The sequence below is a fragment of the Megascapheus bottae genome, chromosome 16 (genome assembly GCF_031878675.1).
Source record: "Megascapheus bottae isolate mThoBot1 chromosome 16, mThoBot2.hap1, whole genome shotgun sequence".
In the NCBI taxonomy this organism is placed as follows: Eukaryota; Metazoa; Chordata; class Mammalia; order Rodentia; family Geomyidae; genus Megascapheus; species Megascapheus bottae.
The window spans coordinates 8,243,172-8,270,445 of NC_143524.1; the positions used below are offsets into that span (position 1 = coordinate 8,243,172).

The 27,274-nt window shown below is 45.4% G+C and overlaps 2 protein-coding genes and 8 non-coding genes across 10 annotated transcripts; 5 read left to right on the plus strand and 5 right to left on the minus strand.

The window, feature by feature from the left end:
• Window positions 1-6,535: 6,535 nt before the first annotated feature.
• On the plus strand, window positions 6,536-6,608 carry Trnaf-gaa (transfer RNA phenylalanine (anticodon GAA)). Its single transcript has one exon. It is a non-coding gene; the product is annotated as a tRNA-Phe (tRNA).
• A 1,170-nt stretch (window positions 6,609-7,778) lies between these two features.
• On the plus strand, window positions 7,779-7,851 carry Trnak-uuu (transfer RNA lysine (anticodon UUU)). Its single transcript has one exon. It is a non-coding gene; the product is annotated as a tRNA-Lys (tRNA).
• A 1,844-nt stretch (window positions 7,852-9,695) lies between these two features.
• Window positions 9,696-9,768, plus strand: Trnaf-gaa (transfer RNA phenylalanine (anticodon GAA)). The gene has a single exon. It is a non-coding gene; the product is annotated as a tRNA-Phe (tRNA).
• A 640-nt stretch (window positions 9,769-10,408) lies between these two features.
• Window positions 10,409-10,481, minus strand: Trnak-uuu (transfer RNA lysine (anticodon UUU)). Its single transcript has one exon. It is a non-coding gene; the product is annotated as a tRNA-Lys (tRNA).
• A 2,731-nt stretch (window positions 10,482-13,212) lies between these two features.
• Window positions 13,213-13,295, minus strand: Trnal-uaa (transfer RNA leucine (anticodon UAA)). The gene has a single exon. It is a non-coding gene; the product is annotated as a tRNA-Leu (tRNA).
• Window positions 13,296-13,881: 586 nt separating this feature from the next.
• Trnar-ucu (transfer RNA arginine (anticodon UCU)) lies at window positions 13,882-13,967 on the minus strand. Its single transcript is given in 2 exon segments — window positions 13,882-13,917; window positions 13,931-13,967. It is a non-coding gene; the product is annotated as a tRNA-Arg (tRNA).
• A 248-nt stretch (window positions 13,968-14,215) lies between these two features.
• On the plus strand, window positions 14,216-14,288 carry Trnav-uac (transfer RNA valine (anticodon UAC)). Its single transcript has one exon. It is a non-coding gene; the product is annotated as a tRNA-Val (tRNA).
• A 336-nt stretch (window positions 14,289-14,624) lies between these two features.
• Trnav-uac (transfer RNA valine (anticodon UAC)) lies at window positions 14,625-14,697 on the plus strand. The gene has a single exon. It is a non-coding gene; the product is annotated as a tRNA-Val (tRNA).
• Window positions 14,698-18,771: 4,074 nt separating this feature from the next.
• Window positions 18,772-19,707, minus strand: LOC150052549 (olfactory receptor 4D11). The gene has a single exon (XM_090348708.1). The coding sequence runs from the start codon at window positions 19,705-19,707 to the stop codon at window positions 18,772-18,774; it is 936 nt and encodes a 311-aa protein (XP_090204834.1).
• Window positions 19,708-25,900: 6,193 nt separating this feature from the next.
• On the minus strand, window positions 25,901-26,842 carry LOC150052550 (olfactory receptor 4D11-like). The gene has a single exon (XM_090348709.1). It carries the CDS (start codon window positions 26,840-26,842, stop codon window positions 25,901-25,903), a length of 942 nt encoding a protein of 313 aa, XP_090204835.1.
• Between the last annotated feature and the right edge of the window lie 432 nt (window positions 26,843-27,274).

Consider the following 27,274-nt stretch of genomic DNA (forward strand, 5'->3'; position numbering starts at 1 on the left):
TGGAGATAAGAGTCTTATGAGGACTTTTTAATTTCTGATCCTGCTTCGCTTCCAACAGCGATCCTCAAGATCTGAACCTACTAAGTAGCTAGGATTTCAGGCATGAGCCACTGGCACCCAGCACCTTTTCCTTTTTTTTTTTTGCCAGTCCTGGGGCTTGAACTCGGGCTGGGCACTATCCTTGGCCACTTTTTGCACTAGGCCAGCGCTCTGCCACTTGAGCCACAGTACCACTTCTGGCGTTTTCTGAGTATATGGGACTGAGGAATTGAACCCAGAGCTTTGTACATGATAGGCACTCTACCACTGAGCTATGCTCCTGCCCCATTTTTCATCTTAAATGATATATTTGGAATTTACCACTATAGTTCCGATGTGCTTATAATGGCACAGATTTGAAGACATTCTTTTTTAAAAATGTATTACTATCATTACGTAAGGGTCTACAATTCCATGGTAAGTTAGGAGTACAATTCTTGGTCAGTACTCAAAGACATTAATTCTTGCAACGAAAGGGAAAGAAATCACAAAATTTACCTCTTCAGCTCCTGTTTCAAATGAAACAATTGGCATTCTACCGCTTGAACCACAGCCTCACCTCCAATGTATTGCTGTTAGTTCATTGGAGATAAGTATCTCACAGACTTTCCCGACAGAACTGGCTTCACACTGTGCTCCCCAGATCTCAGTCTCCCGGGCAGCTACAGGCATGAGCCATCGGCGTCCAGCTCAGAAATCCTTTATCATCAGTGTTGGAAGACACACACACACACACACACACACACACACACACACACACACACACACACCTCAGTTGCTTTTTTCTCCCTGGAGAAGTCCCCAGGAATACTGCATCCAGATGGCCTTGTGGCAATATTTACAAAATCCTGATAGTTCAAAAGGAAAAGTGACGACCCAAGAAGAGCAACCGAGTACTGGGGAAGACAGAAATCCTTTGGCAAGTCCTGAGTTCCCTCATGAGGTTCTGAGAAGACTATCCAAGCGTCCATGGTCAAGAACATGCTCTTCCTGTATGGTGTTTCCAGTTGATCGCTCTCCATGTTCACTCTTCTTGGTCCTCTCACCCCATCCAGCTGCCTTGCTTGGCCACTGCAGGGCTGGTTCAATCTACCCCTGGGCCCAGAGGTCAGCTGGCCTCAAGGAACCACAGTCCATCTTCTCTCCTCTCTAGCTTGCAGTATTGAATGTCCTGCGTTAAAGGCAACAAAAACAGTAGTGATCCTTCCTCGAGTCCTTCGATGTGGTCTGGTGGTTAGGGTTACGAATCCTAAGGGGTTTACCATACTTGGTCATGATTCAGAAGGATACCTCGGCAAAATTAAATTCTTAACACGTCTCACAAAGATGTGAAACATCTATGTCTCAGGGGTTTGCTTTACACTTGTCAGCAGCATGATTCCCCAAAGGAGGTGTGGAAAACTCGACTTTATTCACTCTCTGTATATACCATGGGAATTTCTAAAGACTATTATAAAAAATATAGAAGCTTGGGGCCATGAGTTTGGCCTAGTGGTGGAGTGCTTGCCTGGCATGCACGAAGAGCCCACCTCTATTCCTCGGTACCACATACATAGAAAAAAGCCAAAAGTGGTGCTGTGGCTCAAGTGGTAGAGCTCTAGCTTTGAGAAAAACCCAAGGACAGTGCTCAAGCCCTGAGCCCAAGCTCAGGACTAGCCAAAAAAAAAAAAAAAAAAAAAAATATATATATATATATATATATATATATATATACAGAGAAAGAGAGAGAGAGAGAATCTATCTTTCTGAAACTTCCTATGTGTTTTTGCCCTAGGGCCAGAGTATTTCTGAAGCTCATACAATAAGCTCCTGAGGCTTTTTTCAAGGGTTTCCTTTTTTTTTTTTTTGGTATGGAGGGGAAAAGGCATTTGCCAGTCGAAATATCTTTTTATTTTATTTAGTTATTGTGTGTGTGTGTTCTGGTCCTAGGGCTTGAACTCTGGACCTGGGCACTGCCCTTAAGTTTTTTTTTTTTTGTGGATGGCTAACCCTGTATCAGGTAAGCCATACCTCCACTTTTGACTTTTTAGTGGTTAAGTGAAGATAAGAGTCTCACAGACTTTCCTGTCCAGGCTGGCTTCAAACTACAATCCTCACATCTCAGCCTCCTGAGTAGCTAGGGTTACAGATATGACCATGGATGACTGGCTTGAGGTATCTTTTTTTTTTTAAAGAGCATAATTAGTTCCACAAAGAAGTGCTTTATGATATTTCCATACATGCATACAATGCACTCCACCAACGTGATCCTCTGCCACGTGCCTTAAAACAATTTCAGCAAGCTTCATTGTTCTATTTTCATAATTGCTTATGAAATACTACTTACATATTCATCTTCCCTACTCCAACTGCTCCTCCACACTCAGAAGCAGATAAGGTACCTTTAGAAGCAAGGTACGGATCTCAAGAGCTTACAGTAGACAGCTCAGTGACAGAGTGCTGAGTACTTATGTGCAAAGGTCCTGAGTTGGAGAGGAATGGGGTTCAGAAGCTTCTATAAATAGCCTCGAAAACCTTGCAGAGGTTCCAGTCTCTGACCTTGATCCGGTTCAAGGTTACTAAAAAATTGATCCTAAAAACTGTCACAACCAACTCTTCCTCCTTGTAGAACTAATGTATATTCATAGGAAAAAAGAAATACTGGACCCATGATATGACTAGGAATGTTTCAATTCATTTATTCAAACATGCATGCATCATGCATTTGTTCACTATTCCACATATAATCCAGTCCCTTTTCTAACATAGACTGAGAGATAAAAATGGGAAGAAAGTTAAGGTAAACAGGGAGAGCTGCAATCTAGTTTGATAATAAGTGGTGTAAAAGCACTGAAAAGGGACAACTAGACTGTAGGTGGGGAAAAAGACATGGCAGAAAAGCCTCTGAACCCGAAGAATGTGAGGTGGGAATTGTGGGTAAAAGAGAAGTTAGGGTAAGAGCAATACTTAAAAAAAAAACTTCATGGACAAGTATGAAGAACAAGTTTTATAAAGCATACAGAGGGCCGGAAATTTAGTCTAGTGGTAGGGTGCTTGCCTAGCATGTACGAAGACCTGGGTTTGACTGATTCCTCGGTATCACATACATAGAAAAAGCCAGAAGTGGTACGGTGGCTCAAGTAGTAGAGCTCTAGCCTTGAGAAAGCCCAAGGTCAGTGGTCAGGCTTCAAGGGCCAGGACAGGCAAAAAAAAAAGCATCTGGAGCTGGGCCCTGGTGGCTCACGTGTATAATCCTAACTACTCAGAAGGCTGAGATCTGAGCATCGCGAGCATCCTGGTTCAAAGCCAGCCCAGGCAAGAAAGTCCATGAGACTCTTATCTTCAATTAGCCAGAAGTGGAGCTGTGACTCTCAGGTATTATCTTTGAGCAGAAGAGGTGTATGCATGCAGGCATACACACACACTCACATACACATACACACACACACACACACACCTCTCTCACATATATATACATATGTACATATATATATACATATATATCTTGAACCTTATATGCAAAAATTCTACTTATTTTACTAGGTGAATTACATATGCAATAACTGCACTATCTGGATATTGGGCAATTATGTCCAAAATATGACTAGGAAGAAACTGACTTGTCCAAAATCACAGGCAAATAAACGGCCAGGCTGGGATTAAAATGTTCTCTTTCTAATCTATCTGTACAAGCTGGTGCACTTCTATATGAGTTTTCCATTGCTACAACTGCATTACCACAAACTTGGTGGTTTGAAGCAATTCCTGTTTATTAGCTCATAGTCTGAAAATGGTGAGAATCCTGTATGGTGTGGCTGCCTCCTCTCTGCTCAGGGTATCTATCCAACAACCAGTGGAACTACTGGGCATCCTTCATTTTCTTTTAATTGATGAACGGAGGGCTGGTTTTGTTGGCAGTTGTGGGCTAAGGTAGCCACTGTCAATCGATGTTTAGAGGCTCTCTCTATATACCTTGCTATGTGGTTGCCATTTTAAAGCCAGTGAGTTTATATCGTGTCCTTATATTTTGAATCTTTGAGTACCTTTGTGGAGAAAACCCTGTTTTAGCCAGAGTTTGGCTCAATAGGACAAATTCTTGAGAGAAACGGTTTATTTTGGCTTCAGCCATGGTTGGCTAGTTCCATTACTTGGGGCGGGAGATGGACTGGGACATCATGGCAGAAAGGGAGTGAGTGAAGCAGAGCTGCTCACCTGTTGGTAAGCAGCCACAAAGAAGAAAGCCCTAACAGGAAGAGGGGCATTCAAAGGCCGCCCCTACAGGTCCATCTCTTCCAATTAATACCACTGTTTGGGTCAGAGCCCTTCGGGTCCAATCAACTCTAGAAATACCTTTAGAGCCACATCAGCAGTGTGTGTGCCAAGTCTTGTCTGTCTTCGCCACAACTCCACAGCCTTTCCAGGGCACCTGAACTAGGTCAGGTCTATCTAGATAATTATATAGCATAGAATGCTATCTAATGTAACCTAATGAAATCCCTCATATTAGCCACAGTTCCAGGGATGATGCAGTCCCCACTGGACTGGCTGAGAGAGTGTTGTGTGGAAAAGAAAAGAAAAAAAAAGTGTAGTCTAAGCTAAACAAATGAGTTTAAGGCATCTCAGCTCTATACTTCTCTCCTCAGATGCACTCTTTCCATAACCTCTCAGGATGTGCAATCTGGAACGATTCTCCACTTTACATCTATTGTTTAATTCGGAACCAATATATTCTGAATAGGTTCTTTGCAAGTGACATCTATGGTTCTCTCCCTGTGTATGAATTAAGTGAATGCTGGATGATTCTAATAGTCTTATGGAATTTATTTAAGACATTGTTTTAAATTGAATGAATACCTCGTTATGCAAGGAGAGGCAGAGGTGGAATAGCATTAGCCTGCTAAGGGTATTATGAAACCACAGGTGGCTTCTTAGAATGTGAAGAGGCCTTTGAATATTAGGTAGGCCTTTTTCTCAACTGCATATGTATATAAAAACTAAGAAGAAGACAACCAGACATGTATATTTGTGATATTAGGTGTAGCAAATTGATGCTTTAAATAAAGATGACTTTGTATACAATGGGGATAATATCAAAAGACTACAATATGCAAAGATTTTACAAATGGGGGAAAAAAGATAGAAAGAAAAAAAAAAGTAACCAACCCCAGGGGTTGAAGGTATTGGCTTGGCCATCAAACTAGCTAAGCATCAGGTACTGAGTTTCAATTCCCATCTCAGACTCACAACAACAACAAAACCAAAACCAAAACACCAAACTAAATCAAAACAACAACAAAAAACCCCAAAACAACAACAAAAAACCCAAAACAATAAAAAAAAAGGAGAAAAGAAATTTCAGTCCCAGACTCACAACAACAACAAAACTAAAACCACAACACCAAACCAAACCAAACCACAACAAAACCAGAAAAGAAGACTTAACAAATGGTCTTCCTGTGCTTGTGTTTGTTTTAATTTGGTGGAACTGACGTATTGCCACTCAAGCCACATGCCCATTTTTTGGGGGGGTGGGGGTGGGGGAGTCTCTTTTCAGTGCTGCAGATCAAACTCAGGCAGATTGTGGAAGGAAACAGAATCATGAGGTTATCAGAATGAAGAAAGGGCAGAAAGCCAACTCAACAAGTCCAACAGGCTTTCTGGGGAAGTCTCCCTCTGCCCAAGGGAATGGTGCACTCCTTTGCAACTGAGGTCTCTTTAAATATTAGGCAGAAAGAATGAAGTGAAGGTGTGGGGGAGGGCAGAAGGAAGTGGGGTGAGATGGAGGCCAGGTGGAGTGGGTGAGCAGTGTTATTTTGACTGAGGTTATTTTGAAGAGGCACTTTAGGTTATGTCATTTTCCGTCATATAGGACAGGCTACGTTTTTCTAGTATTCTTCCAAATATTTTCTAACCATAACCTGGCACCAAATAGATAACATCTCATAAAAAAAACAAAAAACTTACCAAAATGTTCATCTTTTGCCCTTGTAAAATCTGTCTTTCCACAAATACATGGGGGGGGGGGGGGAATCAAAGGCAATGCAAAAAGTTTTTGATTAATTTTTTTAGATGTCTATTTCCTGCACAGAGGGTTTTATTGAGTTATTGTTGAACATTGCACAGAAGGTAATTTGACCATAGGGACCCGTCCTATTTCTTTTTTTTCTCATCCTAGTATTGTTTTACACAAGGAAGTTTTGACTAAATAAACGTTTACAATAAATCCAATTTAATTTCTGCGCGAATAAACCATGAAGTCAACACAATTATAACCCTCATGGGGGGGGGGGAAATCTGTGAATTTCTCTTTTTTTTTTTCTAAAGGACAGAAACACGTTGCAGAACGATTAGAAGAGGGGGGGGGGGGACACAAAAACCACAGCAAAGCAGTTGAGCAGCTCCAGGGCGTCCCCCAGGCCTGCGCCTCCTCACTGCCTCTGCCCAGTGACCTTAGGCGGTTGCATTGTTGCATCATCATTACCTGGGAGAGGCGGGGAAGGGACGACAATGTTGGCTTGCCGAAATAGCTCAGTTGGGAGAGCGTTAGACTGAAGATCTAAAGGTCCCTGGTTCGATCCCGGGTTTCGGCAGTAGTTTTTTTCACTTCGATGGGCCTGCTCTTGGAGCAGGGGTTCAGCCACGCCCCCGGGGGTCTCCCTGACGCCCCCCCACGTCCCCGCCCCCTCGGGTTCTCATCATCTGCGTCCTTCTCCCCGCTCCGCCCCGTGGCTCCTGTTTGGGCCCTTGTAAGAGCCAAGATGGCTCTGGGATGGGGAAGGAATCCAGATCGCGGGGGCACCTGACTTCCCGCTCTCACCCAGGTTTTCAGACGGTCCCCCCTGTCGACCCCCAGGCTTGGCCCTCCACGTCCTCCACAATTGTCTGCGCCAAGCCCCACTTCATCTGCTTCCTTTCCCCTTCCCGCTACGGTTTTGTCCATGTCTACACCTTCCTTTCTCATGGGCTTTGATCACTTCTGTCCCTCTGCTAATAATGCGTTTAGAATACGTTTCCTGGGGTCCCTCGAACTGTTTCCATACACGGACAGGGGGTGAAGGCTAAGGAGGGGGGGCTGAGGCTGACCCCCCCCCACTCCCACCCCGAGCCCACCCAGGACAAAGCCTGGTGGCTCACCGATCCCGGGTCTGGAATTCCGGAGGGACCCACTCAGGAGTGTCGCCTGGAAGGAGTGGGGTGGAGGGTGGAGGGGATGGAGGCTGGAGGGGGCGGGGACACCGCGGTCGGCGCCGCGCATGCGCAGAGGCGGGTGGGTGACACCCGGGGCGAGCGCGGGGTCCTCGTGGTGTCCACGCTCTGAAGACCCCGGCGGGCTTGCCAGGGTCGCCCATCGCATCGGATTCCACTCCCCCAACTCCAGAACCGCCCCCCCCTCCACCCCCGACGCGCACACCTTGGCAGCGGACCTGCCTCGCGCGCCTGGGGGTGGGGGGGGGACAGGCCGCGTGGACGGCGCCGCAGAAGGCGGGGTCCACAGTGGTGGGGGTGAGGGGGAAGCAGGGGTGCCAGTACACGGAACGGCAGCGTGTCTTATTCGAGTCCGCACCCAGCTGCCAGCGCCCTCCTCCGCCCCGCTCCCTGCGCCCTCTTCGCGCCCCCTCCCTCCCCCGCGCCTCCAGGCACCCGTGCGCCCCGGGAACGGCGCGGCTCGCCCACCCCAGCCGGACGGGCGTCGCCGTGGGCGGGCCCGGCAGAACGCGGAAGACCGTTTTCACGGACCAAAGCGCCCCCTCGCAGCGTGAGCCCGGATAGCTCAGTCGGTAGAGCATCAGACTTTTAATCTGAGGGTCCAGGGTTCAAGTCCCTGTTCGGGCGGAAGCGTTTTACCACCCCGTCCTGATGAGAACCACATGGAAGGGCGTTTAGAAAGCGCCCTTATTATTATTTTTTTTAAAAAGAAAACCATAGTAAAATCTCGGCGTGTGCACAGTGTGAGAAAAAGCCCGGGATGGCACGGGGAGAAGCGCACCCCTCTCCACGCGTTCACTCAGCCGCTCTGGATCCCAGCCTCCCAGTGGTTGCATGTCCCGGGGGGACACTCAGCTTTCCACCAGACCCGGCCGTGGCAGCCCCGGCTCCTCGCCCCTCGCCCCTCTGCGGCGCCTGCTGGCCTGGGCTGGGTGCCTGCGAGTGGGGCCTGGCCCACCCCGGAGAAGGCCTTTCCCGCCAGTCCCCTCCTTCGGAGGACCTCAGATCCTCCCCCTCGCTCTCCCCCGGGGACTCAGGTCAGGGTGCGGGGTTCAGGGTTGACGGTTGCTGCGGGACAGTGTTCCCCAAGGTACCAGAAGAAAACTAAAAAGAACAGCAGAACAGCCAGCGCCCACCCGCAGCGAGAAGAAGGGAAAAGCTTGGCTCTTGGAGGTTGTTAGAAAATGGATCTCAGCCGGGGGCTGGAGGCTCACGCCTGTGATCAATCCTAGCTGCCCAGGAGGCTGAGAATCCGGGTTCAAAGCCAGCCAGGGCAGGATAGTCTGAGAGAGTCTGAGACACCCAAACAAGCAAACACCAGAAACATGGTGGAGCTGTGTTCCAAGTGCTAATGCTCCAGCCATGAGCAACAATGCCAAGGGCCTGTAGTCAGGCCCTGAGTTCAAGCTCCAGGACCAACACACACACACACACACACACACACACACACACACACACACACACACACACACACACACACACACACACACACACACACACACACACACACACACACACACACCCCCTTCCTCATTCATAGAGCTCAACTTCCCAGGAGAAGAATGTTGATGATGATGATGATGATGATGAAAGTCACGACCGTAAATGAGCTGGCAACCCCATTTAGAAGAATCTAAAAGCAAGTAAGTCAGACATACTTGCTATTCTAGAACAATCGAGATTTCAGGCTAGCCAAATAAGGGATAACACATAGAAACAGGAAAGGAGTCATTTTAGAGAAATCTATGCCCAACGTCATAAAATATAAGTTAATGATTCAAAGAAGGGTGAAGTGATCAAGATGGCTATTCCCCCCCCCCCAAGAAACAGCTGTAGTAAACACCCATAGTTTTCTCTCCCCTTCTTCCTGCCCCCAGGCCTTAGGGAAGCGATCAATCAAGTTAACTTTTGACACCTTTGGAAGATGGAGTCTCTTTGCCCCTACCTATTCTTTGGGCAAGGCAAGAGATGGAATTTATATTTTCAGCCATTGTTTGCTCCCTTTGGTGAAAGTTGACAGACTAAAAACTGAAGTCTGTCTCCACCTTAACTGAAAAAAATGGGGGTGGGGGGAGTGGGGCTTCAGAGCTGCCAGAGAGAGCTCCTTTAGTCCTTGGAGGATTGAGGACTCTATGCCTGCATAACAGAATGGGTACTGAGTAGTTGGTTTTAGCCTAAGGCTAGGCAAGTCAGAGTAACTATTTCCATTGTCACTGGGGCTTCCAGGAGGAGCAAGAATGTCTAAGAAGATCATGAAAGGTAACCAGAGGCAAGACAAAACAACAACAAAAATGTCCCTACATGACAGGGATAAATGTTCTTTTTTCTGAAAAAAAAAAGAGCATAGAACTAAAAATAATACAGTTTGAAAGTTAAAAAGGTGGAAACTAAAAGGTTGAAGATGAAGGGGATTTTTTTTTTCTTCCACTTTTAAATTTCCCATTCGTAAAGAAAGGGTTTTCAGTATCCTTGCCGAAATAGCTCAGTTGGGAGAGCGTTAGACTGAAGATCTAAAGGTCCCTGGTTCGATCCCGGGTTTCGGCAGTGGTTTTGTTGGTGACGGAATCACCTTCCATCTCTGGAGGTTTGCTTACATACAACTCATATGCAATAAATAACCTCATAATGTTTATGAGGGTCCAGAGTTAGAAAAAAAAAAAAACCCTAAGTCGTAGAATTATCACAATCTGTGTCCACAGTGTCTTACCCACAGTGTGTTTCAGGGTCTGACATTGTGCAGACTGTTGTGTCTGTGACAATCAGTGTAAGATCATGGGTATTACAGCCCCCTCATCATCATCTCAGTAGGATTACAAGTTTTCTTACCACTGTAGAACATAAGGAGAATTTTCAAAATGTTTGTTTCTACAGTTAGGACTGCCAGATGGATGAATACCTTCTGGAGTCTTCATCTATTTCTTAGACCCTATTTCCTCACTTTACTCTCAATACAAAGGACGTTTCCACATTTCTCTGCCCAAACCCGCACAATTCCTACAATTCTGCTGTGATTCTATCCAGAGGGCAGGTATGTACATCTCCTGGTTATATCTTTATTGAGGTTTAGGTTAGTTTGAGGGGAACTACTTGAAGAAAAGGTAACAGTAAGTGGGAAGAGAAACCACCTTAGGAAAGGTTTGCTGTTTTATTTGAAGCAGGGACAAAGAAGGCTTAAAATGAGTTCCGCCCGAACAGGGACTTGAACCCTGGACCCTCAGATTAAAAGTCTGATGCTCTACCGACTGAGCTATCCGGGCTCACGAGAACTCTCATTTCCTTAGATTAACCACAAAAAAATAGGCAAGCATTCCGTTCGGTAGTGGGGTAAAATCTCATTCCTTCGGTGATTTCCCCAGATGGTGGTGGGCAGTGCAGGTAGTGATCTGGAGAAAGAGCAAAGATTATTTTATTTCTCCTTTTTCTTTCCTCATATCACACACACACACACACACACACACACACACACACCCTGTCCATTTGATTAGTTTGCTTAAGACAGTTAAGGCAGTATCCTCTCCCCACTGGTCAGCCTGGAAGGGGACCTTTTTCCTATGAGATGAACCCCAGATTTCAGATGTCTGGGCAGACAGGCTTTGTGATGGAAGCAGAGAGTTCCACTGTATGACCACAGAACAGTAACACTTGCTGAGGTTGAAGGGGAGAGGGGAGGGAGAAGAATGAGGGGCTGAGATTGAATGGAATAGATGGTATACATGCCTGGAAATCTCCCAAGCGGGCTCCCCTTCCCTGGCAGGAAGGACAGTGGTGGGAAATGAGGTCTTTTATTTCTCTAAAGCACCTGGACATCTCCCCCCCCCCCCCGCAGCGTCCATGGGAAGAGTGTGATAACTGGAGAAAGGGCTGGAGTTGATATTTTATGGGGGGCAGTGTCCCAGGGGAATCAGATGAGTCAGTTTCATAATTTATCCCGGGGCTTGGTGATCTTCCTTAAGTCAGGGGGTAAAGTCCCTTGAAGAGAGATTTGGGATTCTGGGAGGTGTCATAACTTCATCATACGTGAGGACATAATTTCTGTAAGCAATTCTTTGATGTAAGGATGCTGGGCAAAGATGAAAGAAAAAAAAAGATAGCCAGTTATGGGAAGATAGCCAGGTTCTGATAAATAGAAAGAATACATTGTGCCAGCTAGTATGTGTGGAAGGAAGAGTGCTTTGTAAAAAAACAATTTAAAGGGTGATGAACATATATGGGCACTTACGGAACGAAACAGTGATGAACTCTCTTGACACAATTAATGTCCATTTACACAAAAGCATAATTACAGGTGGGCAAGACAGGGTGTGTTGGGGGAAGGATGTCAGGCTGGGGGGCGGTGAATGGAGAGGGTGGAGATGGGTAAAGTGCTTTGTATGCATATATGAAAGTCGACAAAATTGGATTATCTGTTTATTTTTATTTTTTTTCCACCAGGTTGAAGGTTTTTTTTTTTTGTCATGGGGCTTGAACTCTGGGCCTGGGCACTGACCTTGAGCTCCTCAGCCCTACCTCTGGAGTCACAGCTCCACTTCCCATTTTCTAGTGGTTAATTGGAAATAAGAGTCTCATGGTCTTTACTGCCTGGACTGACTTTGAACCTCGAACCTCAGATCTCAGGCTCCCGAACAGCTAGGATTACAAGGGAAATTCTTTTATTTAAAGGCGATGTACAGAAGGGCTACAGTTACGTAAATTGGGTAGAGAGAAAGTTGGAATTTTTAAGTGTAGGGGTAAGAGGTAAGGAAGAGAGTTAGAAAAAGTAAGGTTTATAGATTGTCTCTGTAGGTATGGTAGTGTCTTAGGAAAGCGTCATCCTTGTACAACCGATGTGTGTGAAAAAAGACTTTTAAAAAGAGGAAAAATAAAGGACACATGTGTATCTGAGAATATAAATCTATTAATTGCAGGTACAGTTGTATGTATGTTGTCGTGTACCAGTGGAAATCTCTAAGGATAATTAGTCACCTTTCAAAAAATGGCAACCGGGCTCTTATTGTTTCCTTTATGAACATCAATCTGTACGCTTCCCATTTCAAAGACAAGCACGCATTACTTTTTTTTTATAAAGAATTTATTAACGTTGATTTTTACATCATATTTTAAATGACAAGTTTAACATACAAGTGTTCAAGGAGGGAATCTCTATTTACAATCACTGGGACTTAGTATTTAGAACTTAATCAAAATTAGGTCAAGGGTTTGTAGGTCATAGAAACATATTAATTTATGAAATAAAACATTATGTCTATAGAGTCATAGGTTTTTATGTCTATATAGTTATGTTTATATTTCCATTACCATGTCTATAGCTTTGGGTATGCAGTTATTGAGTCCTCGCTCTTGTACTCTTTGGATTTAATAGCCACATATTAAGGATACCATGCGCCTTTTGTTCCTTAGGTCTTGACTTGTCTCACTCAACATGATTCTCTCTAGATTCATCCACTTCCCTGCAAATGCCATTATTTTATCTTGTCTGTTGGCTATGTAGAATTCCATTGCGCATTACTTTTTATTGTTATTTTTTTTATTAAGTAATTGTACAAAGGGGTCTCAGTGCTAAAAGTCACACTGTGAGTCCACTCCATCTTGACAATGTCACCCTTCCTTCCTTTCTTCCCCCTCTCCCCATCCCACCCATACCCTCAAGGAACTTGTTAGATAAGGGCCACTAAACCCTAGCCTAAAAAAAAACAACAAAAAACAAAACAAAACAAAATCAACAACCCACCCCCAAATCAAGCCAACAAACCTGCCTGCGTTTTTCTCCAGAGTAGAAGAAGAGTGTTTGTTGCCTGCTCCTTGCCCCAATCCCAGCCTGCAGAAGTAATCCCTTTCCGCCCACCAAGCCATCCAACAGTCCTGACGTTGTCTTGTCCCTTCTGAACTGACCTGAATGAAATACATTGTTACTGTCGCTCAGGGGTGGCACTGGAGAGGCCAAGAGGCGCTCAGGAAAAAAAAAAAAAAAAAAAAAAAAAAAAAGGCATCTACCAGAAGTGGGGTTCGAACCCACGCGGATATGAATCCATTGGATCTTAAGTCCAACGCCTTAACCACTCGGCCATTCTGGTAAGCGGCGGACGGGGCCTCGCTGCCGGGTAACCGCGGCGATGCGGGGCAGCGCGGCGCCCCGGGGACGCGCCCTCGGCGGCGGGCGCACGGACCGCGGACCCCGGGCGGAAAACCACGGGTCCGAACCCGGGGAGGGGACGCACGCTGGGGCCACGCAGCCGCTGGAATGACCCCGGGACGGGAGGGTAGGTGGGAGCTGGGCTGGAGAAAGGGGGTGACTCACCCCCTGACCCGTGGAACTGGAACGCCTTCGTACACCCACACGACCCCCACGCCAGTCCCTGGCGATCCATGTACTGGAAACCTGAAAAAAAAAAAAAAAAAACCGATCCTCGCCCCCCCCCCCAGAAAAAGCTTCCAAACCATTTTGATGTTTTATTTTATTTAAAACAATTTTCTTGAGGTCAGTTATAAGAACAGGGCGGGGGGGGGAATGAGGGACCCTTAGAAACTGGGATGGCATCTCCTGGATCCCTCTGATCGTCAGAAACGCGAGGTGGGTTGGGGGGGGACGCGCCTGCACCCGCAATGGGGTGGGCAGACAGGACCATCCCGCAGGGTAAGGTTTCCTCAAAAAACAGAAAACGACTCTGGTGGGACTCGAACCCACAACCTTTGAATGCCTCCATCCGTCTAGAAGTCCAATGCGCTATCCATTGCGCCACAGAGCCAGTTATTGTTTTTTTTCCTCGGCGTTGCCTACATCAGGGCCAGGACGGCTCACGCCGTGGCTTTCCTCCCCCGGGAGCCCGTGCGAGGCCTTCGATGGCTTGAAAACCGCGGTCAAAGGTCCCCAAGCCTCCCGGGAACTCTCGGGGCTCCGCCGCCCATCCCGTGCACCACGTTGTTGCCTTGGCTCGCGCCAGCGCCCAAATCTCGGCGTCTAGTTAAGAAGCCGAAGCGAAGGCCCTGAGCGCCTGGTTCCATAGTGTAGCGGTTATCACGTCTGCTTTACACGCAGAAGGTCCTGGGTTCGAGCCCCAGTGGAACCACGTGAACTTTTCTTTCATTCTACCCATCCTTTTTTTCCCCCCCTTTGATCGAGGCCGGGATCTTGACGTCTCCCCACCCCCACCCCCCGCCGCGATCCTCCCCCTCCGTCCTCCCCCATTCCTCCGCAGTCCTCCCCCAGCCCCCGCGCAGCGTCAGCAGAGCCGCGCGGCGGGCGCTCCTTCCCAGCGCTGAGTCCTTTCGTCTCCGCGCAGCACCCTGTAAAATCCCTTCCAGCACTCTTGTTTCCTCTTGTAGATGTAGAATAACGTCTCCTAGGTTGTCAAACACCGTTTCTCTCTTGATTTATTGCCTTCCGGCAGCCACCTCCGCCGTCTGGTTCCGTAGTGTAGCGGTTATCACGTCTGCTTTACACGCAGAAGGTCCTGGGTTCGAGCCCCAGTGGAACCAGCATGGCTTTCAGTTTTGCCATGCCCCCGCGGCCGCCCCGAGACAGGCCGGGCGCCCCATCCACCCATCTCCCTGTCATATTGAAAACACGGAAACGCCGTGTCTCTCCTCTCCTCTTCCCCTTTAATTCATCCCCGCCCTCCCTCCCTCTGTGGCTGTGTTGAGATGCATTCGTGTATCCCAGGCTCTGGTTAAATCCCTCCTTCCTCCTTTCTGCCTGGACCCCCCAAGGGCTGGGGTTACAGGCGTGTGTCACCACCCCTGGGGCTTAGTAGGGTTCTCGCAGAGGAGCCAAGTTAGGATGTCACCTCACAAGGGTGGGGGGATCTTCAGAAACTAGTTTTGCAAGATTCTTTCTAAACTGGACTGTGTGAGGGGCCTGCGGAGGCTGAAATCCGGGCTTAGTGAAGATGCTCAGAGGGGACTGAGGTCTGGCTCAGGAGAGACCGTTTTGGTCAGTATACCATGCAGCCTGCAGGCTCACACGGCTCTGAGAAAGAGACAGTTTAGCTGGGGTACTTTAAAAGTTCAATCTTCTTATGAAGTAAGTTTCATTTAGGCTTTTTTTTTTTTAGAATTGAAATTTATCCCTCAAAAGAAAGAAGGGAAAGAACCATTTTGTAGTTTGTCTTTGAAGGTTTTCAAATGAGGCACAGACTTTGCAAATAAATGTCTTATCAGAGATTCCTGAGTTTAAAGCTTCAAGAAGACAGGATCTATTATACACTAAGACATAAAGGCTGAATGTATTATATATCTCTTCTAGAAGAATACAGAAGAGAAAAACCTTTGGATCATCCGATAGTTTAAAATTTCTTAACTCAGATACAGAAGCTATGATCCATGGATTGAAAAAAACCTGAATTCATTTGATGTCATCAAAAGGTACTGTTCAAAGAAACAGAGAAGACACAAATGTTTTGTAAAAGCCTTCTCTGTTACAAGTTTTATATTAAGATTTTATTTAAACTCTCTTATAACTCAATCCTAAGAAAATGGACAACTCAACTCAAAACACAGGTCTGAGGAGAGATACATCACTGAACATAATTCAGAACATAAGGAGATTCTCAACTGCTTTAGTCATCACCCGCTAAAAACCATAAAACAAATATTGTCACTCATGTGAGGAGATTTAATTATGAAAACAAGACCCATACATCTAACTCTCCAGTGTTGACAAGAAAGAGGGATTAGAACTCTCAGACATGGCACCGGGAATATAAAATCACACTGCCTCCTTGGAAGAGTTCAGCAATCTCTTGTCGATGTGAAAACAGTATACAACTCGGTTATTCCATGCCCGGGTATTTACTAGAGAGACCTTAACGCATATAGTTACACAAATGCTCTGGGGAATCAAACAATAGCAATGCATTTCTTCACAATGGCTGACAAGTCCAAGAGCACCGTGTGCAGAGACTGTGGATGCTGTTCTGACTCCTGGCATTCGTGGCAGTCTTGCAACTGTGTCCTCACTCAGGCCTTTTGGTCTTCTGGTCATTTCCCAAAGGCTTCACTTCCTTATGCTGTCATATTAGGGAATGGGGTGTGTGTGTGTGTGTGTGTGTGTGTGTGTGTGTGTGTGTGTTCACCTGTACTAGGGCTTGAACTCAGGCCTCCCAAGTTCTCACTTGGCTTTTTTGTTGTTGTTGTTCTTGCCCAAGGCTACCACTTGAACCACAGCTCCAGCTTCTGGCTTCTGGTGTTTAATTGGAGCTAAGAATCTCAGGCATTTTCCTCCCCAGGCTGGCTTTAAATTGTGATTCTCAAAGGTCAGCCTCCAGATAAAGGTGTGAACAGGCATTCCCTGGCCCATGTTAACAGCTTCTGAAGCTTCATTTTGGTAAAACAACAACAAAAAACCAATCTAAGCAATCTAAGGTTCTTAAATAGCTAGAGAAACAGGGAAAAGGGGGAATGGCTCCCTCTAGTGGTAAGGCAGTTTATTAGGTAAGTGCTACTCAATAGAGAAGGAAAAGCTTTTCTTCTTAAATTTTTAGTTCTTTTAGAAGCTCATCTTCTTCTGATAGGGTTCTCCTACAATCCTAGCCACTTGGGAAGTGCAGATTGAGTGGTAGAAGCCAATAAGGACACAAATTTAGGGAGACTTCATCCCAACCCCAAAGCCTGGCTTTGGGGATGATACCACCTATGGTACCAGTTTCATAGGAGGCTGGAGATTTTTCCCACTCAAAAACCAGGAGACTCTACTTGAAAAATAATTAAAGCAAAAAAAAAAAAAGAGGGAGGAAGGGGCTTCTTGTAGCGCAAGGGGTAGGTCATGTGCCAGCTTAAGAACCTGACTTCAGCATCCAATGTGAATTTTGTCACCAGTGTCTGGATTGATCTGCTAGGTTTCCTTGCTGAAATGTTCCCTTCCTCTGTCTTCTAGACTCTCTGAAATTCATCCTTCGAGAGGTCCTGCTGAGAATGGATGTGTGGACACACACCTCTGCATCCTGTGGGGACCACTGCCTTCTCATGGATGCCCAGGATAGGCTGAACTTCTGGAGCTGTATCTAATTGGTAGAGTTGTGGCTTTGGAGGTAACTTGTTTTCAGTGACCCATGTCTAATTAATAAAGTATTCCTGTTGGGTGGCAGTGGCTCATGCCTGTAATCCTAGCTGAGATCGGAGGGTAGCAGTTCAAAGCCAGCCTGGGAAGAAAAGTACCTGTGAGGGAGAGGGAAATGGGGACAAAAACAGGAAAAGGGGTATTAATGTTTGTGAAGTAATACATCTTCTATCTGGTGACTATAATGTAACCCTTCTATTAATTACAATAAAAAAGAAAATTAAAAAGAAGAAAAGTACCTGTGAGATTCTCATCTCCAATTAACCACTCAAAATCGGAAGTGGAGATGTGGCTCAAAGTGGTAGAGCACTAGCCTTGAACAAAAGAGCTCAGGGACAGTGCCCAGGCCCTGAGTTCAAGCTCCATGAATCACACACACACACAAAATCTTACTTTGATTCTTTTCTCCTGTGTTTCACTCTGTTTTAAAGAGATCATGTAAAACAAGTGCTACTTTGGGTGTTAACACACATCTAGATGTAACGGTTTTTTCAGTTCTTTAAAATGAGTGTGGTTAAATGTTACACCTTGGTGGGGGAAGTGAAGTGGGGAAGGGTACGTGGGAGAAAATGAGGGAGGGGGCAAGAGTATTTAAAGAGAAATGTGCTCATTTCTTTACTTATGTAACTGTAACCCTCCTGTTCACAATCTTTATCAAAAAAAAAAGTAAAATGAGCTTACTCTTTTCTGCTTTCTTTTTCTTTCCTTGTCTTGGCAGTACAGGGAATTGAATTCAGAGCCTTGCACTTACTAGACAAGTGCTCTATCACTTGAGCCGTGCTGCCAAACCTATTTTGCTTTTAGTTCACTTCTTCTTTTTTTTTTTTTTTTTTCCAGTTCTGGGGCTTGAGCTCAGGGCCTGAGCACTGTCTGTGGGCTTTCTCAAGGTTAGAGCTCTACCACTTGAGCCACAGCATGACTTCTGGCTTTTTCTGTGTATGTGGTACTGAGGAATTGAACCGAGGGCATCATGCATGCTAAGCAAGCACTCTACCACTGGGCCACACTCCCAGACCCTTGGTTCACTTTTCTGATATGGTTTTATGCTTTTGCCTGAAGCTGGCCTTGAACTATAATCCTCCTATCTCTGCCTCCTAAGGAGCTGGGATGAAAGGTCTAGGCCACCATTCCCAGAATCAGCTGTGTTATAGCTGTGTTACATGCAATAAACTGCCATATTGAACGGGTACACTTTGATGGAGCTTAATATCCAGCTTTGACACGTGAGACTTAGTCATACATTGTCTTGATGGGCATGTTATTGCTTTGGTCTTTGAAAAGACCTCAGTGTGCTCAATCTCACAGCCTGAGTGGACTTCATGCCGGACAGAAGTTACTGTTACCAGCACCACATGAATTTAAATAGCAAAATAACTAAAAACAGGTTACTTAGAACCCGGAGGTGCGCATCGGACACAGTGTGTCCGTGTCTATAGATTCATGAACAACAAAATAAAAGAAGACGCATTTATTGGGGAGAGCCAGGGATTTCTTTTTCATTCCCTTTGGGAAGGCCCAAGTCTGGTCTTGAGCCTCCTCATGGCTGATTTCATCTCCTGGTTCCTCAAGGTGTAGATCAAGGGGTTCAGCAGAGGGGAGATGACAGTGAAGGTGACAGAGATGGCCTTATCTGTGGGGAGGGCGGTGAAGGGCCGGGCGTAGACGTAGATGCAGGGTACGAAATGCAGGGTGACCACGGTGATGTGGGCAGTGCAGGTGGAGATGGCTTTCCTCCTGCCCTCTCCTGCCTGAGACCTCAGCATGGTCAAGAGGACCGCGTAGGACACCAGCAGGAAGAGAAACCACAGGGTGGTGACCAGGCCGTTGTTGGAGATCATCAGGATCTCCAGGAGGAAAGTATCGGTGCAGGCGAGTGTGAGGACCTGGGGGACATCACAGTAGAAAGTGTCCAGGACGTTGGGCCCACAGAAGGGGAGGGGGAGCAAGAGGGCGACCTGCACGATGGAGTGGACGAAGCCCCCCAGCCAGGAGGCCGCGATGAGGGCCGTGCAGCGGCCCCTGCCCATGATGGCCACGTAGTGCAGGGGCCTGGAGATGGCTATGTAGCGGTCCAAGGCCATCACAGACAGAGAGAAAATGTCTGCCCCACCAAGGAGGTGAAAGAAGAAGATCTGAGTCATGCAGTTGGCATAGGAGATGGTCTTCCTCTCAGACATGAGGTCCACTAGGACCTTGGGGGCGGTGATGGAGGAGAAGCAGATGTCAAGGACGGCTAGGTTGCGCAGCAGGAAGTACATGGGGGTGTGAAGCCGCGAGTCCCAGCTCACCACCACCATGATGAGCACATTTCCCAGCACAGTCGTCAGGTACACACAGCCCAGAAAAAGAAATAAGACCAGGCTCAGCTCTTGGGACTGAGTAAGTCCTTGGAATATAAATTCTTTTATTCTGGTTTTATTTCCCAACTCCATTGAGTCATGTTTCCCCTTGCCAGTGCATCTCAGAAAAAAAATAAAGAAATAAGAATGTTAGTTTTAAAATGTCCTTTAGAGATAGAGTCAAGAGTTAGGTCTCAAGATCTCACAAAGTTTTGCCGCCATGTGGGTTGCTCTTCCAAATGATATTTTGTTTGCAGTTGGGTATTTCATTTTTTGTGTGGGGGGGTGGATCATGGGTCTTGAACTCTGGGCCTGGGCGCTGTCCCCGAGTTCTTCAGCTGAAGGTTATTGCCCTACCCCTTGAGCCACAGTGCCACCTCTGGTTTTCTAGAGGGTGATTGGATATGAGTCTCACATTCTTTAGTGCCCAGGCTGGCTTTGAACCATCATCCTCAGATCTCAGCCTCCTGAGTAGCTAGGATTACAGGCGTGAGCCACCACACCCTATTTCCAGTTTTTTGACTACTACATCCAAAATTACTATGAACATCCATGTGTAGTGCCTTATGTGGCTGTACATCTTCATTTCTCTTGGGTAAATTATCTATGAGTGTATGACTGTAACACTTACAATTTATTAAGAAAACAAACTAATTTCTTTTGTTTCTTTCTTTTTTTTTTTTTTTTTTTGCCAGTCCTGGGCTTAAGCTTAGGGGTTGAGCATTGTCCTTGGACTTTCTCAAGGCTAGCACTCTACCACTTGAGCCTCAGCACCACTCCCGGCTTTTTGCTATGTATGTAGGGTACCGAGGAATCGAACCAGGTCTTCATGCATGCTAGGCAAGCACTCTACCACTAGGCCAAACTCCTGGCCCCGAAAACAAACTAATTTCTAAAAAGAACAAATATTTAGACAGATGCTTCAGACCAACAGAAAATAAACATATCAAAAGATCCTCAATATCATAATAGTTTAAAAGCTATGTATATATTGCTACATAGGATGAGGCTAAGTGAAATAAACTCCAGGATATGGAAACGAGAGGTTTATCTTTGTGATTGTTGTTCTTAATATACTATGTGAAGCTTTTTCTTTTTTTCTTTCTCTTTAAGGTTTATCTCATGTTGTTACTGTATCTGACTTTGGTATTTGGTATATTGTATGTATATATATTTATTTGTGTATTTGAAAATGGGACGGTAAGGGAAAAGCAAGACGAGTGGGAAAGGCTGGGGGGGGAAGTGAGAGAAAAACTTGGGAAGGGGTAACAATGTTCAAGAAGTAATGTACCCACTATCTGATGAATGTAAGTGTAACCCCTTGGTACATCACCCCAACAATAAAATAATTTTTAAAAAAAATCACCAATGCTGTTTAAATAAAATCATAATATAAATTAAAAACAAAATAGTATAATTTACTAGAATGTCTAATATAAGAAGCTAGTACAGCAGGAGTGGGCAAAGAGAGAAAGTGACACACTGGCAGGCATGTAAAATGACAAAACAGGTGAACAGTTTCCTAAAATGTTAACCCTATACTTACTTCACCACAGTGTTGCCTTTCTGTTCTTTTCTTTGCTTCACAAACTGGGGAACTTGTTCTGTATTTCTTTCTTCTTTATTGATTTGCCTTTTCGTTTCCTGATTAGAAATGAAAGGACAGAAGTTGCTTTCTTCCAGTTTTTTTTGGTTTTTTGGAGGGGGGATGGATTGCCTCTTCCGTTCCTCATTTTTTCCCATTCATACAAAACACACTTAACATAAAGACCAAAAAAAAAAAAAGGTGCAAGTGGTGCTGTGGCTCAACTGGTAGAACTCTAGCCTTGAGAGAAGTCCAAGGACAGTGCTCAGGCCCTGAGTACAAGCCCCAAAACTGGCAAAAAAAAAAAAAGAAGAAAAATTGCCTTTTCCATCAATTCTAAACTGACTCATTTTAGTGTCTCAAAGTCTCCTTTGTGTTGATATTTCTAACCTGTACAGTCACTGAAATCCTCTTTAGAATATAGCTATGTACAGAATGACATTATTGGCAGTCAAAACCAAAAGACCACATGAAGCTTTCAACATCTCTTGTTTTTCTCACTCTTGTGCATACTTGCAGACCTAAGTCCCCACCTCAAATGTCTCCCTGCTTCCAATGCTTCCCCATCCTCATGTATACGTGAATCTTGGCAATCACTTGGCTTCAGAAAGTTCAGCTTGCACCAGCTAACTTCAGTGACCTCTTTTCTTTCTTGATTGACTAAGGGCAGACTCTGAGTATCATATTTTCTGGACTCTTCCATGTGGATTCAGGGTGTTTTATCACATCTCCCTTTTTTTTTCTTAGTCTCTGGACAAGTATGTAAATCATCAGAGGGATTATACAGGGTGTGAGGGTAGAAAAGTTCCATTGAGGGTGAGGTTGTTGCTGTGGGAATAATCAAGAGGAAATCCCAGGCAAGAACCCTAAGGAATTCACATTTTGTCCAGCATCTAAAATGATCTAGAGGGAACTGAAAAGGGGAGGCCCTCTCATCCTTTGAATTCAATAGGAAAAGAGGTTTGTTTTATATATATATATATATATATATATATATATATATATATATATATACATACATATATATATATATATATGTCAAGTTGTACTCCTTAGAAAACCCAGACAATATTAATCTGGGTCCTCAGAGGACCTGTGAGGAGCACATAAGCATGCTGTGGGTGGGGCAGGAGGCTTTCACTTGCTACTTAAGTCCTGTATGCTAGTCCCATGTCTTGTCAGCTGATGCAAAGAGAACTGTAAATAATGTTCAGGAGCATAGAGTTTACAGAAAGCCCATTCCTCCCCATATCTCAACGCTGTGTGCAAGACAATCTCCTATTTGGGAAGAACTTAAAGGTGGAGGAGGGGAGGACAAGTTACACCAGCAAACTAAGAAAAAGCAAGATGCCAAGATGTTTGGACTTGATTGCAATTGATAGACAGCTACCATGCTTGACCCTTTTATAAGATCTATAGTTTCAAGACCCTGGAAACAGAATGTTATTGGCAATTGTAGCTCTCTGCATCTATCTGGGATGTTCTGACCAGCAGAAGATGGCACGTTTTCTTCTCCTTCCTATTATCTCAGGCTCAAGGCAGCATGGTTCTATTTGCTTCTGTGAGCAGAAATCTCGCCCCAGCTTCATGACAAGTCCAATCCCAGTGGCTTCCCACCAGCTGCAGCTAGTGGAGCCACCTGCAACTTCGTGTATCCAGCTCTGCTCCTCACAAAGATCGTGAAACAGAATGCTTCGCAGCACTCGAATTAAATGGCTGGTTGCATTCCAAACTATTTAGCTGCAATATGTAAGGACTGACTTCACACTGGCTCAACTCAGTAAATGACAAATCTTTTCAAAATGACAGACAATGCTAGAGTCTGGTGGTTCACACCTGCAATCCCAGCTACCCAGGAGCTGAGATCTGAGGATTATGGTTTGGAGCCTCAACAAAGTTCAGGAAGGAAAATCCATGAGATTCCTATTTCCAGTTAACTACCAAAAAAGCCACCGTTGGAGCTGTGGTTCAAGTAGTGGAGAACCAACCTTGAACAATGAAGCTAAAGGATGTTGTTACTATACCTCACTTTGGTACCTGGTATATATTGTGTGTGTATGTGTGTGTGTGTGTGTGTGTGTGTGTGTGTGTGTGTTTATTTATTTATTTGAAAAAGGGAAGGTAAGAGAAAAACAAGATGAGTGGGAGGGGTGAAGGGAGGAAAAGTGGGAGAAAAACCTGGAAAGGAGTAATAATGTTCAAGATGTACCCACTACCTGATGAATGTAACTGTAGCCCCTCTGTATATCACCCCAACAATAAATTGTTTACAAAAGCTAAAGGATAGCTCCTTCCTTCGCCCTGTCCCAACTTCCTACCTCCTGTCCTTCCTTTTCTCTTTTGTTCTTTCTCACTGTCTTTCTCAATATCCATTTTTTTCTCACTCATATATTTCAGTTATTCAGAAATTTATGTAACATAATAAATGATATGAAGGGGTCGGGAGTTTGGCCTAGTGGTATAAGTGTTTGCCTAGCATGCACGAAGACCCGGGTTCGATTCCTCGGTACCACATACATAGGAAAAAGCCGGAAGTGGTGCTGAGGCTCAAGTGGTAGAGCTCTAGCCTTGAGAAAGTCCAAGGACAGTGCTCAGGCCCTGAGCTCAAACCCAGGACTGGCAAAAAAAACCCCAAAAACAAAAAAAAGATGATATGAAAACTGAAAACAAAATATATACTCCCTTAACACTTAGTATGACCAATCCCTTCTAGGCACATCACTTATTAATAAGTACAAAAATTAACTATTATTTTCTTCGATGAAAATTATTTTTGAGACTGGGTCTTTTTATATAGATAAACTGGACCACAACACACAAGCCTGTGTTAACAGTCTCTTAAGTGTTGACAAATTTTACTCTGTATTTTTTTTGTTAATCTGTCTCTTCCTAGTTTTGATTACGTGATTGCTTTCTGCAAAGTTTGAAATCCTAAGAAAATTGTACAGCCATAAATTTCTACAATTTGACCAAGTTAACATCTGACTTTTCTTAGGAAATAACATTGTTACATTGAGGGAAATTGCTAACACCTGCCTCAGGCAACTGCAACTTCAACTCAATTCAATTTGAATTCCTAGTGTATGACACAGAAATGCTGACATCAGATCAGAGGGAGTCATGTTATCAGAATAAAGAAGCTCTCAAGGGGCCGATGACCTGGCTAATTCAGTTCTCATAGAATACATAGGCACCTGGTCTCGGTGGCACACATCTGTAATCCTACCCACTCTGGAGGCTGAGATCTGAGGATTGAGGTTCAAAGCCAGCCCAGGCACTAAAGACTGTGAGACTCTAGTCTCCAGGTAACCACTAGAAAAATGGTAAATAGCACTGTAACTCAAGGGTAGTGTAGTAGCCTTGAGCTGAATGAACTCAGGGACAGCACCCAGCCCCAGAATTCAGGCCCTTGCCCCACAAAAAAATAAAAAAATAATAAAACAAAATACATATTCAAAATATATAAAGTGCACCAAATAATTAAACACCAAAACAAACAACTTCTCTGATGAATAGCTGGCAAAGATTTTGTCCTATTCTGTGGTCTATCTCTTAACTCTATGCAGAAAGCTTTTAATTTATTGCAGATCTATTAGTCAATCCTTGCTCTTATTTCTGGATATATTGGAATCCTATTCATGACATTTCTCTCTATGCCTCTAGCTTCGAAGATTCTCCCACTTTCAAAGCTGTGGGTCCTGCTTTAAGATGTTTCCAATTTCTTTCTTTCTTTTCTTCTGCTTTTCTTTTTTATTTTTAAACAAGATGGGAGGCAGGGATTTAGTTTCAGTCTTACATGGGCCATTTGTTGATGATACTCTCTTTTCTCCACACAGACACAAACACACAGACACACACATAGACACACACACATACAGACACACACACACACACACACACACACACACACACACACACACTGGCAACTCTACCAAAAAAACATTGGCTGTAGTTGTGTGAACTCATTTCTAGATATTATTCTTCCAACTTACTCTTTCGTGTCCTTCAAGTCTATTAGATTTAAAATATATCTCAGGTGAGGGCTGGGAGTTTAGCCTAGTGGTAGAGTGCTTGCCTAGCATGCACGAAGACCAGGTTTAATTGATTCCTCCGTACCACACACATAGAAAAAACCAGAAGTGGTGCTGTGGCTCAAGTGGTCGAGCTGTAGCCTTGAGAAAGCCCAAGGACAGTGCTCAGGCCTTGAGTTCAAGCCCCAGGACTGACAAAACATATGTATATATCTCCGGTGAGAGTAATTTGTTTAAGAGACTTAACAAGGGAGATTATTGCCTATGATTGCTTGGTTAGTATATGATTATGTCAGAAGACATCCTAAAGCCCACAAGCACATGCAATACCTATATATAGCTTACTTCCTTCTCTCTCTCCTAAGGATGCAAGAACATGGTAGGAATGTCTGAGTGAGTTGCAGTCAATTTTCTTTATTCCTGCCAAATTTGTAATGTAAAAATCATAAACATCTCTACTTGCACCAAAGAATTCCTTTATCCTCCTCTCTGATATGACTTGGGTTTTTATTTTAGTTTTTGCTCCTTTTCTTCCTTTGCTGACATACTGTACTAGAATCTTTGAAAGCCATGCATGTTTTAGGAGAAGCAGGTAATTAATTGCAAATAACATTGCAATATGACACTGACTTGATGTGCAAACGTTTTCAACGGTGGTGATAGGGAGCAGCTACTGGCCTCTTCCCTCAGAAGGCCCAAGTCTGGTCTTGAGCCTCCTCATGGCTGATTTCATCTCCTGGTTCCTCAGGGTGTAGATCAAGGGGTTCAGCAGAGGGGAGATGACAGTGAAGGTGACAGAGATGGCCTTGTCTGTGGGGAGGGCGGTGAAGGGCCGGGCGTAGACGTAGATGCAGGGCACGAAATGCAGGGTGACCACGGTGATGTGGGCAGTGCAGGTGGAGATGGCTTTCCTCCTGCCCTCTCCTGCCTGAGACCTCAGCATGGTCAAGAGGACCGCGTAGGACACCAGCAGGAAGAGAAACCACAGGGTGGCGACCAGGCCGTTGTTGGAGATCATCAGCATCTCCAGGAGGAAAGTATCGGTGCAGGCGAGTGTGAGGACCTGGGGGACATCACAGTAGAAAGTGTCCAGGACGTTGGGCCCACAGAAGGGGAGGGGGAGCAAGAGGGCGACCTGCACGATGGAGTGGACGAAGCCCCCCAGCCAGGAGGCCGTGATGAGGGCCGTGCAGCGGCCCCTGCCCATGATGGCCACGTAGTGCAGGGGCCTGGAGATGGCTATGTAGCGGTCCAAGGCCATCACAGACAGAGAGAACACGTCCACGCCCCCGATCAGGTGGAAGAAGAACATCTGAGTGAGGCAGCCTTCCAAGGAGATGGTCTTCCTCCGTGCCAGCAGGTCTGCCAGCACCTTGGGGGCTGTGATGGAGGAGAAGCAGATGTCGGCCAGAGACAAGTTGCGCAGCAGGAAGTACATGGGGGTGTGAAGGCGCGAGTCCCAGCTCACCACCACCATGATGAGCACATTTCCCAGCACAGTCGTCAGGTACACCAGCAGCAGGAGAAGGAACAAGGCCAGGCTCACCTCCGGACTCTGGCTCAGGCCCAGGAAAACAAGCTCTTTGACCCTGGTGCAGTTTTTCATGGCCATGGATGCAACCATCTGCTGGCTGTTGGGGTGCAAGCTCTGTCTTACTTAGGGAGGAACTCCTATTTCTCTTGTTCTCCTAGCCTCAAGAACCCTCCAGTGAGAAGCTCCGGTGAGTGGATGCGGTGGTGGAGTTTGTTGATCACCATCAGGTTTGTAATCACATCAAGTTGTCAGTGGGAAACCGTTCCCCAGTTCCTTTCCTTTCTTTTTGTCTTGTTTGTTCACGCATCTGTCTTTAGGAGGGTTGAGGGGGGCACAGAAAGGGAGGGAGAAAGCTTGAACGAATGCAGCAGTGAGATTCATGAGATACTATGTTGACAATGAACTGTACAACCTGTAAGCAGGGATGATAGAAGAATACCTGAGAGAGAGCAAGGGAAGGGTGGATATTGTCCAAAAGTAGGTGGACTCATTACCTGACTTATGTAATTG

Bases quoted from the DNA above. Each gene is read 5' to 3' on its own strand.
- LOC150052549 (XM_090348708.1), bottom strand. From the start codon at position 19,707: ATGGAGTTGGGAAATAAAACCAGAATAAAAGAATTTATATTCCAAGGA.
- LOC150052550 (XM_090348709.1), bottom strand. From the start codon at position 26,842: ATGGCCATGAAAAACTGCACCAGGGTCAAAGAGCTTGTTTTCCTGGGC.